Raw genomic sequence first — 14,097 nt, 5'->3', positions numbered from 1 at the left:
GGGAACACAAATCAACTCTACTGTTCATCGTTATCCCGACTAGTTACAACATCCTTGTAGCATTCTCCTCTCCAATAAGTGTGGTTGTTATGCACACCATTTAGATGCTTATGTCACACATCACCCACTCTTCAAACCACTTGAAGACAAAGCCCTTTCTGATACTTTTTGTTTACATGAAAAAATATTTTTTTTTTTTGCAAGAAAATTACTTTGAACCCCCAAACATTATATATTTTTTTAAAGCAAAGGCCCTACAGATTAAAATGGTTAAAATGGTGGGTGTTGCAATTTTTTTTTCACACAGTATTTGCGCAGCGATCTTTCAAACGCAATGTTTTGGGAAAAAACACACTTTTTACATTTTAATGCACTAAAACACACTATATTGCCCAAATTTTTGATGAAATAAAAAAGATGATCTTATGCTGAGTACATGGATACCAAACACGACATGCTTTAAAATTACGCATAAACGTGCAGCATCGACAAGCTTCATACATTTTTTAAAGTATTTAAAAGCCTTTACAGATTACCACTTTAGATTTACAGAGGAGGTCTACTGCTAAAATCACTGCCCTCAATCTGACCTTTGTGGTGATACCTCACATGCATGGTGCAATTGCTGTTTACATATGACACCAGACCGACGCTTGCATCAAGGGACAGAGGTCCCTTTTTTTTTCTTTTTTTTTTTTAAACTGTTCCTTTCATTGTTTTGTTTTTTTATCATTTTTATTGTTATCTCAGAGAATGTAAATATCCTCTATGATAGAAATAGTTAGTGACAAGTACTCTTTTTTTTAAAACAATTGGGGTCTATTAGACCCTAGATCTCCCCTCTGCCCTCAAAGCATCTGACCACACCAAGATCGGTGTGATAAAATGCTTTGGCAATTTCCCAATGGTGCTGTTTATATCCAGCGAAACCAGTCATGAAATGCTTCCGGTTTCTTAGGCCACATAGATGCATTCTGGTCTCTGATCAGCTCTATGGTCAGCTGGCGGAACCACCGGCTGCATACATGCCATTTTTTTTTTTTAACTGTGGTGGTGAAATCACCCCCTACAGCTCTAGAGTCGCTGATTTACATATCGTGGGAGCAAACGCTGCTTCTGTCAAGATAAATAAACCCGTGCTGCAGCTGAATGGCGTACCTTTTAAGCAAATGATGGTTAACAATAAACCAAAGTTTACCGTACCTGCAAAGCAAATACAATAAAACAGAAAAAATAAAACATTGCAATCTGTGCCTAAAACATATATGCCCAAGCATAGGGGCAATCCGTCCCTAATGTTAGGAGCAAATCGCTCCTCCACCTCTGCCCCCATGTTTCGGCATATATGCTCTTTTTTTTAACTGTGGTGGTGAAATCACCTCCAACAGTGCTGGAGTCATGGCTTTATGTTTTGTGGAAGCAAACGCTGTTGCTGTCAGAATAAATAAACCTGTGCTGCAGCTGAATGGCATACCTGCTAAGCAAATGATGGTTAACAATAAAACAAACATTAAAGAGAAAACAATAGATATAGAACAATAGTGAGCGAACAGTAGAGCAGACAGTAGAGAGCGAGAGAACAATAGAGAGTGTTGGTGCACTTACTATGAGATGTTCTCTCTCCTCGGTCTGGAACGTCAAGACCGACATGAGGAGAGATGACATCACTTCCCCTATCTGTGTTTACACTTACACAAACAGGCGAAGGATCTCATTTGCCAGGACCGATCACCAGGTCCAGGCAAGATACCATAGGCCTGGGCCTGGAGGTTTATCCGTTCTGGATCGAATCCAATCGTTGTGGTCGCCGGGGGGGGCACATGCACAACGTTTAGCTACGACGCTTTGCGCAGCCAGACCAACCTGCCGAAACCGGTTAAATAATCTAAGTATATACATTGACAAGTCATAACTTTTTGGCCACCCACCTATATTAAGTAGTTTATCTTATGCTGCTAAAACAGCCCTGACCTGTCAGACCTCTGAAGTTATGCTGTGGTGTCTGGCATTAAGCTGTTAGTAGCAGAGCCTTTAACTTCTATAGGCTGCAAGTTGGGTCCTCCATGGACCAAACTCGTTTTTCTAGCACACACCACAGATGCTCAATTGGATTGATATCTGGAGAATTTGGAGGTCAAGTCAACACCTCAAACTTGTTGTATTACTCAAACCATTCTGGAACCATTTTTGCAGCGGGGCAATGTGAATTTTCCTGCTGAAAGAGGCCATTGCCATCAGAGAATACAATTTCAATGAAGGGGTGTACTTGGCCAGCAAAAATGTTTAGGTAGGTGTTAAGTGTCAAAGTAACATCCAAATGAATAGCAGGACCCAAGTCTTCCCAGCAAAACATTGCCCAAAGCATCACACTGCAGCCTGGTGCCAGTGCCACCTATCTCCTATGTAAGTATAGCACCATCCCCACAAGGGTTGTTGATAAGTGGTTCTCCTAATCCTGCACAGCCAGGCATCAAGCATTCTTTAAACTTCCAGATCCAGGGGGAGCTACCAGTAACCTGCCTCTGTGAGTCATCCAGCCTGACCTGTAGTAAACTCTGACCCCATTCAGGCTCACTAACTAACTATGAGTCATAGTATAAATTTACCTGCACTAACACTAGTAGAGGGTGCTACACTAGTCACACATACGCACCCAGCTATCCACATGATATGTAAGAGAAAATGTGATTCATCAGACCAGGCCACTTTCTTCCATTGCTCAGTTGTCCAGTTCTGATGCTCACGTGTCCATTGCAGGCACCTTCAGATGTGGACGTGGGTCATCATGGGCACCCTGACTAGTATGCAGCTACGCAGCCCTATACACAAAAAAGAACCTCCCCCAAATAGTTGTCACAAAGGTTGGAAAGGCATGATTGTCTGTGATAGGATACCCCTCTATCCATTCCCTCTGTTTTGTAACTGGCAATGTCTTTGTGCAATGCCAAATTTCTATTTTTCTTAATTTCAATATTAACAAATGGGCTTATGTCACAATACTTTTCAAACATATAATCATTTTTTTCCATAATTAACATGACTTTGTATGCTGCAGCATACCCAGCCTTCCCTGAAAACATCTTAATGCAATCTTTTGGAGGGTGCTCACATAGCGTTGGCCATATAGGGAGGTGTATTGGTAAAGTGTCAACAAACTTTTGATTATAAAGTGTACAATTGTAAAAATACACGAAAGCAAACACAAAAAGGTGAAAGTCACATCCAAAAATTCTCTTAGTACTGGCGCAGTGGGGCTCTGGAGTTCAACACTGAAGACTGGGAGGACATCTGGGAGCAGGCATGTACTGGCCATCGGGACTACCGGGAGTTTCCCGGTGAGCCGATGGCTCAGTGGGCCGGTTTCAGTGACAGCCTGCCAAATTAATGGCTGCGCTACTCGCGCGGCCATTAATGTGAGCACCGCTGTAGTTCCGAGCGCAGAGCGGCGCACTTCGGCTCTTTCCGCCCCCACTCGGTGCTTGCAGAACACTGCACAGATCTTCGGCCACCTCCGGCCCACATTCGTCCTTTTCCGGCACCGCTCGGCTTCCCCCGCCCCCTCCTCTCCGACAGCTCTTCAGCTATGAAAACTCGGCTATCTCCGGCGGCCCCCGCGGTAACGGACGCTGTGAATTTAAATGAGCCGGGGGCCGCCGTGTGATGTCATGAGAGCAGCCGACAGGCAGAGAAGTCCCTGGCAGATGAGGGAGGCCGGAGGATGGTGGTGCTGCTGGAACCCATCCAGGTAACCGGCCGGCCCAGCACAGCCATTGCATATGGCTGTGTATATATATATATATATATATATATATATATATATATATATATACTGTATATAGCATAAAGCTGTATATAGAATATGGCTGTATATATATATATATATATATATATAGAGCAAAGGATGTGGCGCTAAATAAAATAACATGTATATATACTGTATATAGCATATGGCTGTATATATATATATATATATATATATATATATATTGTATATAGCTATATCTATCTATCTATCTACACACTGCATATCTATCTACACACTGCATATAGCTATATATATATATATATATATATATATATATATATATATACACTGCATATAGCTATATATATATATATATATATATATATATATATATATATATATATATATAGAGAGCAAAGGATGTGGCGCTAAATAAAATAACATAGAAAATCAATTTGGTGAAAATAATGATTAAAATAATATGCAAAATCCAACATACGGTAGCTAAAAGTTTGCCAAAACTGTAAATTAATATAAAAATGTGCATAAAAATATTGAAAAAATAAAAAAAAATTCATATATAAACCATGCTTATAATTAAAACCCCCTTTTTTTTGCATTCTTTTTGCGCTTTAATACCAAGGACATCGTTTGGATATAATGGTTGCAATTATGAAACCATTATATCCAATGGTTATAATGGTTTTATAATGAATGGTTTATATATTAATTTTTTGCTGAAATTTTTTTTATGCACATTTCAATATTAATTGACACTTTTGATGTACTTTTAGCTATGTTGGATTTTGCATATTATTTGAATCATTATTTGCACCAAATGGATTTTTGATGTTATTCTGGTTAGCGTCACATCCTTTTCTATAAATGCAATTTATCTGTGGATTTGTGTTAACCTGTTTGATGTTGGCAGCTTCTCACTACTGCGGTTGATCAAAAATAGGTGTGTGCATTAGTTGTTTATTTTAAAATATATAATGCAGAGCCAGGCTTTGGGCAGGTGACAGGGGGACACCAGGGGGTAGAGAGGGACTGGAAAATAAAAGATCACCAGGGGACCCATGGAATGAAGAGGCTGGGAAGAAGGGGTCCTAAGGCATAAAGATTTGAGATGTAGAGGCCCTATCAGAAGGACCCTATGGAATGAAGGGGGCCCCCAATGGGAAGAAGGACCCTATGGGATGTAGGGGTTGTATGGTATGTAGGGGGCCTAGAAGAAGGACCCTATGGAATGAAGGGGGCCCAATGGGAAAAAATGGTGTAATGGTTTCTGCATCAGTCTTGATGACATCAGAAGACATTGGAGCATGGGGGGAGAAGACTCTGAGGACCAGTCTAACAGGATGGAGGATCAAGTAAGCAAATCTTCCTGTTTCATGCTGCCTGGACCTAAACAAGCCCTTACAGTGTGGGCACGATTTTATTGTCAGATGACAAACTGACCTTTGAAGCAAAGCCCTCCAGTAGTGCGCTGTCACTGCTGCCGGGGGCTTCCCCCTTCACCTGGTCTTGCTTCTGAGTTTGCATACTCCTGCTATGTGGCTAGCCAGGCCGTGAGGACGTCACTCTCGTGCAAGTGCGCAGCATACTGTTTTTTTACGTGTTTTCAAAATTGGAGTGGGCCGGTCTTGATGAAGTCCAGGGCCAAATTTTTGTCCCAGTCCAGCCCTGTCTGGGAGTACCCTATGCAACAGCCGGTCTTTACTTCGGACCGGCTAATACAATATAAATGTCTTCATAGAATATACTTCACTCCCCAAAAATTGCATACGATTTTTCCATCACACGCTGCTTATTTTTGGTGATGTCCAGAAGACCTAGGAACATTTATGTATGTCTTCTGGGAATGCCCTATAATCCAGTCCTTTTGGGCAGCTTTGTCCAAGTGTATATGTTCTGTAAGCTCTATATCTGTACCCTCATCTGTTGATGTTTGCATCCTGGGTCTGGTTCACCTTTTGGTGTTTAGAGCCATGAAAACATTGCTAGGCTTGCTCCTGTTTTACGTACCTAAGGCCATCCTTTTAAAGTGGAAGTCCACACAGGCTCCTACAATTGCTCTCTAGAAGAGCTTAATTAATGCAGCAGTCCCATTATATATATATTTTTTTATTAAATAAGGGGTTGTCCCAAAAAATTCTCAAAGCTCTGGGATTTTTGGATAGATTCTACTGATATAGTCACGTCTAATTATACACTGAATTAGTTATAATGATTATGTGACTACCCCCTTTTGTTTTCCTTACTGTTTCTATTTTTTTCTCCTCTGTTGGAAGTTTTGTCACTTTACTGACATTTTTTTTTTACTATTAACAGTGAGAGGTTATTTATTATATGTTTTTCTTTTATGTTGTTACTTACGCCTGGGTATGCTCAATGGGCTTTGTTTTGTACTATACATCTAAATAATGAATAAAGAGAATTTGCAAAAAAAAATACTCTTAGGTGAACACTAAAAAATAATATTTTAAAAATGTGTTTATAGTGTAAAAAGCTGGCTTTTCCCCTTTTAAACACAATTTCAGAAAGCTATTGAGAAAAGAAATATTCTACATAGACTGTCTTTTATGCAGAAGGGATTATTTAAGAATATCAGAAAAGTCTGCTGTCCATTTTCATTGGGGGTTATTTACAGCGCCTAGAGGCGATTCAGTACGCATTGTGCGCTATACAAGTATTTCATTCATTCATTCATTCACTAAAGGCAAATCCACTTTGCACTACAAGTGCAGTCGCTTTAGATTTGAGGGGGACATGCAAGGAGAATAAAAAACAGCATTTTAGCTTGCACATGATTGGATGATAAAATTAGCAGAGCTTCCCCTCATTTCAGATCTTCCCCTCAGATTTACAGCGACTGCACTTCCAAGTGCACTTGTAGTGCAAAGTGGATTTGCCTTTTGTAAATAACCCCCATAATATACCTGTGTGTTTTTCTAACCCCATTGAGACAACATTCACAAACACTCCGTCTCCCAAGTGCATTCTGCAGCATAACAGAGATCAAAGCTGAGGATCTATTAGTGTTAACAAGTGCTTCAGCTGTCAGGCCCATATTGCTTTATACCCTTGCTGTAAGACTTGAAGGTTTCACATACAAAACAACCACATAAGGTCCAAAAGACTGATGCAATAATTTCACCTGATATGCCACCCAATGCTGAAATAAAAACACTACCCATTACCATCTCCTGTCTAGTTGATGTTACATTGTCGTCTTTTGTTTACTGAAAGCTTACAGACAACTCTGTTCTGCAATGTAGGAGTTACTGTACCACGAGCGACTGCCAAAGATCGTTATGTCCTGTGTACCTGCAAGGCTGGTTTTCTTGCTGGGATAAACTCAGAGAAGCATGAAGGTTACATGCTGACCTAAATTGTACATGTAAGCAACACAGACCTTAGGCAGATCATGACACAAAGAACTGCGTTCTATTGTCTGAAAAAATAATCGCATTCAGACGGCAGATAGGATGTATTGTTCCATAGCAGGATTATGGATGTTATGCAAGAAATGCAGAATACAGGCAGTCTGGAGGAAAATACATTTTTCAAATCAATTGTTTCACTAATGTTACTTGTCATATTATGCACCTTCTCTGAGCAGTTGTAACAATCCATTAGTCAGGCAGCTATGGGTCCTGCCATTTTGTATATGGTACAATAAAATAAAATTAAATAAACTGCCTCTCTTCATATACAGATTGATTGTAGATCTTGCCAAGTTGACCTCAGCCACTCAAAAGGACATAAGATGTATAACCACACATAAGATGGGAGATACCTCCCAGCTTAAGAAGTTTGAATAAACAGAAGCCAAGTGCCAAAGCTGAGACCATCTCAAAGGTCCATATATCTTTATTTTTAACAGCATAGTAACAACCAATATAAAAACAGTAAAGAATTAATAAGACAGAGCTAAAACCACTAATGCATCAAAAATAATAATAAAAAAAGGAAACTAAATATGTGCTATGAAATAGATAATTTATCCTCATAAGGTGACCTATTGCTAAGCACATATTTTGTTTGCTATTTTTTATTACTTTTGATGCATTATTGGTTTTATTGCTCTATTATTATTTCTTTACTTTTATTATGGGTGTCTCATCCTAGAGATAGCAGCTATTTCAATTTGTGAGAATATTATCTGTGGCACACTTCAGTTATGAAGCAGAGTTCCATCGATTTAAATGTCAGCAGCTACAAAAAGTGTAGCTGCTGACTTTTAATAATCAGACACTCACCCGTCCCACGGTCCAGCGATGTGGGTGCAGGATTTTTCGCTCCTCTCCGAAGCAACGGCATTATAACTGTGGGCGCCCAGCTGTGGCTCCAAAGCCGGGCCACACTGCGCAATGCGAGCTGTGAACAGCCGGGCAATCTTCTGAGACCTGTGACGTGTCCCAGAAGATTGCAGGGAAGGAGGGGAGAAAGGTGATCTTCCTTCTGGCACCACGGCACCAGGGAGGAAGTGAGAGCTGGGTGCCTGTAAAAACAGGATACCCGCTCCACCTCCCAAAAAATGACATGCCAAATGTGGCATGTCAGGGGGTCACCATTACTTAAAGTTCAATCTTTGGGTGGAACTCCCCTAAAGTAAAGCTATAGGCTAAGCTTTTTTGGGGGGGGATAGAAAAAGGGAGGGTTATATCCCATTCCCCAGTAAGGTTTATTTTTGCCATCTTCGTCCCATTGGCGAGATTTACCTGTGCCATAGCCAAACAAGATGTTAGAGGAAATCCCTGCAAATTAAGGAAATTTCTTGAGAACCCCCAGGTCAGATCAGAGTTAGTATAAAAACAGTATCCAATGTGTTTCAGGAACAACAAAATCCCCCTTCATCAGGACTTGAGCTATGTTGTTGAAGTTCCTTTATGGACTGTGGTGAAATCTCCTGAATAGGGATCTTGGTCTGAGAACAGGGAAAAGTAGAGATCTCAGTGTAATTGTGTTAGGAATAGGAGTGCCCTACTTGTGAGAGCTTACAATCTAAAATGCATAATGTATCATATATAAAACATCAGTACTCAGTTACCTTGGTCAATTGCTGCAGTGCTGTAAAAAAAGAGCTCTACTCCAACACCCCTCGGACAAGGTTCTGTCGAGTGAAAAGCGTAGGGGCTTCCTGATGACGTGTTAAACGAAACGTACGTCGAGGCGGTACCTAGTCACGTTCGTACACGTACAGTTCCGGATGTTTTGGTTGTCGGCTGTGGAACGCACGCCGTACACAATGAGGAACTATGCCTCTACCACGAAACGATTGATTTAGGGCCGGTTCACACAGCGGGCGATGCGAGGCGACACGACTCGCCTCGCCTCACTCCCGCAAGTCGCCCCCGTTCTGTACAATGGAACCGTTCTGAGAGGAGCGACTCGAGTCGCTCCGACTCAGAAAAAAGGTTCCTGTACTACTTCTGGGCGACTTCGGGGGCGACTTGCATTGACTTCTATACAGAAGTCCTCTGCAAGTCGCCGCCGAGGCCGCCGCAGGTCGCGGCGAGGCAAGTTGGAGACGCCTCGCCGCGCCTGCAGTGTGAACCGGCCCTTAAGCAAGCAGCCCCAGTGCCAGGTCGGGCACCAGGAATTGTAAGCAACCATTTGGCTTTATGTTTTACATTTTTTTAATTAAACGGTGTTACACTATGGATTCTGTTTGCTCTCCTTTTTTATGATCTGTCTGAATCTATGAGGAGGAAGGTTATTTCCATTTGAGATCCATCTAATTCCATTTGAGCAGGGAATTCACCTGCATAAGCTTATTTGACTATCTTTTTAAGTAAAGTAGTCAACACCATCTGGTAAGAAGACAACTTTATCTTCACGGTTGGGGTGTTGTCTGTGTCCATAATCGGTGAAGGGACGTTTTCACAATCTTGCAGAAGATTTCAGTCGTTTTTTTGGCATATGGATGTAGACGGAGTTTATCACTAAATGAATCACTGTATGGACTGCGGATATTTTGTTGTTCTCTAGCATCTAATTGGGACTTTTATTATTTATTTAATTATAATATATTTTTTCTGCAATTGTCTTATGTCTATCAATGTATGGTGATAGGCCGTCTATCACTCTAGTTGTTTATGACCAATAACTCACACACTTTTTTGTAATTGATGTGTTGTATTTTTTAGCGCCCCTATTATTACTATTCTAAGTGGTAATATTGCCACTCTGGATTGGCGACGGTTGTTTCTTATTAATGCCTGACTGTCTTTTGTCCTTGTGAGTATTTCATTTGGTTTTGAAATAGATGCTTGGAAAATTAGTACACTATGGGGGTTATTTACGAAAGGCAAATCCACTTTGCACTGCAAGTGCACTTGGAAGTGCAGTCGCTCTAAATCTAACGGGTACATCTGAAATGAGGGGAAGCTGTGCTGATTTTATCATCCAATCATATACAAGCTAAAATGCTGTTTTTTTATTTCCTTGGATGTCTGTCCTCCTCAGATTTACAGTGACTTTACTTTCAAGTGCACTTTCAGTGCAAAGTGGATTTTCCTTTAGTAAATAACCCCTATGCGCTGTAAGGTCTGGGGCTCTGGTAAGCATTTTTATTTGGTGGTGGCTGGAGCACTAAAGTTGGTGAAGGCGATTTAATATGCTGAGTTTCAGTAGTGGATGCACTTTTTGAAATTACCTTTGGAGATTTTCTGTGGACTTGTTTTATTAACCACTTCTTGAACATGTATTGTAAAATATGTTAACTAGGAGTCCGTCCGTGTATGTATGCAGTTGGCTAGAATTGCATTTGGGTTATTTGAGGGTGTCAGGTGTTAACACATGGCCAGAACTCTGTAGAGCCTCTTACGTTAGATATCAGATGTTGTTTGGATTTCAGATACAACCTTACTAAAGCCAGGTAATGGAATCCTAATTCCAACAATGATCCTCTTTAATAAAGAATTCGCAAATAAATGAGCAGTCCAGTTGCAAAAAATGTAGCAATGCAATTATAGGCTGGTGGGGAGGAACAATATATAAACCACTGTCTTAGAAACATACTATTGGAGGCTGAGAGAGGACTATGAAGAAAGAAAAGGCTTCAACTCACATTGTACCCACCTAAAAATTAAGTATCAATTTCAGCTGCTAAGTATATGTTAACCCTTACCTTGTAAAACAAATGGGCTTAAAAAGCTATGCAAACAAAGAAAATTATGTGAGCTCAAGACTCTCAGTAATGGGCAAACACAATTAAACTATCAGGAAAATGGAAAATAAAAGAAAAAGAAGAGGAGAAAGTGCCTGTCTGGAGGTCTGTTTCCATCCATCCCATATTTTTTTCGTTAAGCACAATAATGTTAAATTGTGCTTCAATAAAGATAGATCAACCACTGCACTTTTCCAGGCCATGCTATTTTAATTGCTAAGAATATAAAGTGGATCAGAGTTTATGTATGCCTGAGATCATTGTTGACTGGTTCATTTAAAAGGGCAACCCAAGAGTTCTTGGTAATATCTACCATGCTTACTGAATATATCATGTAATGAACTTGCATCCAGAGTCGCCTGACCTTTGGGCAGTTTCACCATATATTCAGAAGTGTTCGCACTCTGTGACATCTAGGGAAGCAAGAAGAAGCAGATCCATGGTACATTTTCAAGAGCCTCTCTGGGACTAAGTACAATCTGGAATAAACGTTATAGTCATTCCAGCTTCAATCAGTGTCACATTCATTATTCCTTTAAAAATACGAGAAGCCCTTAAAGCCTCCTCTATTTCTTAATCTAAATCTCTTTCCCATGCTAACGGACAAGACAGCTTGGTAGGCCAACCAACAAACATCTTGTACAATATTGAGATACCACTCCTCTGCTTCGAAAGCATCTATTTTCAAAACCAAGTTCTCAACCTAATATCAGGAGCCACATTCCTTATACCTTTATGTATACAATAGGTCCTGGCCCTCCCACCCTCCTCTTCTATTTTTTCAGCTAGATCTCTTTCCCATGCTAACTAGAAAGACAGCTTGGTAGGCAAACTAAACATCTGTTCCAGTGACTACTAAAAGAATATGTCCGTGCCATGCCAAAGTTTCTGATACAGAACACAGGCAGAAAAAAAAGCATATTCCAACAGAGGTTTTAAGTATTCTCAATTTGGCAATAGATACTTTTAATTTCATGTCCCCTTAGGCCATGTGTATGATGCCACTATGTAGCAGCACATATGTTTCTGGCCACACAGCATTGTACTATGTATTAGATGGAAAAATATGCCTGTTAAGTAATTCAATGGTAATGTATTTAAAAAAAAGTGGAGGCAAAACATTATGAATCTAGGAGCAGCATGCTACCCCTTATAATGCTGTCACCCTATAGATCAGTGGTTGTCAACTTATGAGCTAAAAGGGACCTAAAATTCAGCCCCTGACATTACCAAAGGGCCGCACATAATGTTCAAAATATGTAATGCTTACAAGGACTGTCAGAAACTGCAGACCTAATAGAGGAAATGAGAGTCAGAGATTGTGGAAATGCTAAATATTTGCCTGGAGACATGCTGCAGAAGACCATACAAAATTGTTCCATAATACTAGTAGAGATCAATGCTATTACCCCAACAAAGTTCCCACTAAAAACTGCTGAAGTCCGATGGCTGCATATCATATACAAAGGGCAGCAAGTTGGGCACCAGGGCTATAGATGATGATCTATATGACTTTATCATTATTCTAAGCCTTACTGCACTAAGCAATTTAACCACTTGCCGTCTGCCCACCGACAAATCTGTGCCTAATGCCCATCTGAGCCGTCTATCAGTGCTCATCAGTGCCACATATTAGTGCCACCTATCAGTGGCCATAAGTGCGGCATATTCGTGCCTCCTCATCAGTTCCACCTAATCAGTGCCCATAAGTGCCGCTTCATCAGTGCCCATAAGTGCCACCTTATCAGTGCCCATCAGTGCTGCCTCATCAACGCCTATCAGTGAAGGAGAAAAATTACTTATTTACAAAATGTACTGACAGAAACTAAGAAAAACTATTTTTTTCTATTTTTTTTTTTTTTTAAATAAAAAACCCAGGAGTGATTAAATACCACCAAAAGAACCACCAAAAGAAAGCTCTATTTGTGTGAAGAAAATTATAAAAAAAAATTCATATCATTACAGTGTAGCATGACCGCGCAATTGTCATTCAAAATGTGACAGCACTGAAAATTGGCCTGGGCAGGAAAGGGGTGTAAGTGCCCTGTATTGAGGTGGTTAATCCCACATTGAAAAGTTGCATATATTTTACATTCATCAGACTTTGCATTAAAGTATTTTCTATTTTTTTATTTTTCCAGAAACAAAATATAAATTAACTTGTATGAAAGACACGTCTCATTCTTCTTTGTTATCAGAAAATAATTGAGCTGTTGACTCGGAGACGTTCCTGAAGTATTCATTATATAACTGTGTTTTGTTCTTTTGAATCCTGTTCACCCAGTATTTATCGGAATGCATGTAAAGCTTGCAAGAGTTAAACAAGCGAATACCCACAGCAACCTTCTCCAGAAACAAGGGAGATTTGAGGGTGTAGAAGATGAAGATTTGAAGTCCCTGGAAGGAAGGAAACATGTCATGCTGATGCACTAGCAATATACAATAAACAGATTATAAAGGAAGGACAATCAAATCTGGTAAAAAGTACATCTATAAAGTATTTCAAGTGGGAAGCTCCAATCAAAAAATAAAATTCAGCCCCAAGTTGCATACTAGCTACAGGTCCAAGGCTTCTTTTCATCATCTAGGCATATCAATGAGGAGCAATGCCACCATTTTGCTTGCAATAATCTTTTTTTATCAATAATGTGGTGTTCAGGAACCAATATGAGTTTGCAGGCCAAAAATCTTGTCTATTATGACATTTAGGTGTAGTTCTGTCCAGCAACACGTGAGAACATATAAAGTAAAAGTTTTAATAGCATTTCAAGTTTATACATTTTATGTACTGCTTTGTTTGTTTTAAAATGGACCTATCATAAAAACACTCTTCACATGTTACTGTAATAAAATTGCGAGCAAGAGTTTTTTCCTATCAAACATTTTAAAAACTTCCTGCCTAGGAAGCCTTAATCACATGATCTCTGGTGAACAATCATTACTGTAGAGAGTCTATGGGGCTGATTTACTAAGATGAATGTGCTGCGCCGATTCATACCTCCATATGTGGGCCAGATAAATTATCAAGTGAGCGTATGAACCGGCGCATGCATAAGCGCAGCACATAATATGCGGGTGCAATTGATAATAGCACGCGCCGTATCGTTAACAGTCCATTCACACAGGGGCAACACAACTTCCAGCGCGACTTTGGGAGGCAACTTGGACACGACTT

At 40.1% G+C, this 14,097-nt stretch overlaps 1 protein-coding gene across 4 annotated transcripts in view; it reads right to left on the bottom strand.

Moving 5' to 3' along the window:
* Positions 1-13,031: 13,031 nt before the first annotated feature.
* The window catches only part of ADGRG7 (adhesion G protein-coupled receptor G7), an 89,320-nt gene continuing 88,254 nt past the window's right edge, over positions 13,032-14,097 (bottom strand). For all 4 annotated transcript variants that reach the window (XM_077480211.1, XM_077480209.1, XM_077480210.1 and 1 more), the window contains one exon: positions 13,032-13,319. In XM_077480211.1, coding sequence (XP_077336337.1) covers positions 13,101-13,319 — 219 coding nt within the window. In that variant the 3' untranslated portion in view covers positions 13,032-13,100. The remainder of the gene's footprint in view (positions 13,320-14,097) is intronic.

The sequence above is a fragment of the Lithobates pipiens genome, unplaced genomic scaffold (genome assembly GCF_037356315.1).
Source record: "Lithobates pipiens isolate NorthernLeopardFrog02 unplaced genomic scaffold, aLitPip1_a1.2 Scaffold_16, whole genome shotgun sequence".
Lineage (NCBI taxonomy): Eukaryota > Metazoa > Chordata > Amphibia > Anura > Ranidae > Lithobates > Lithobates pipiens.
This window is presented reverse-complemented; position numbering and strand designations above follow the sequence as displayed.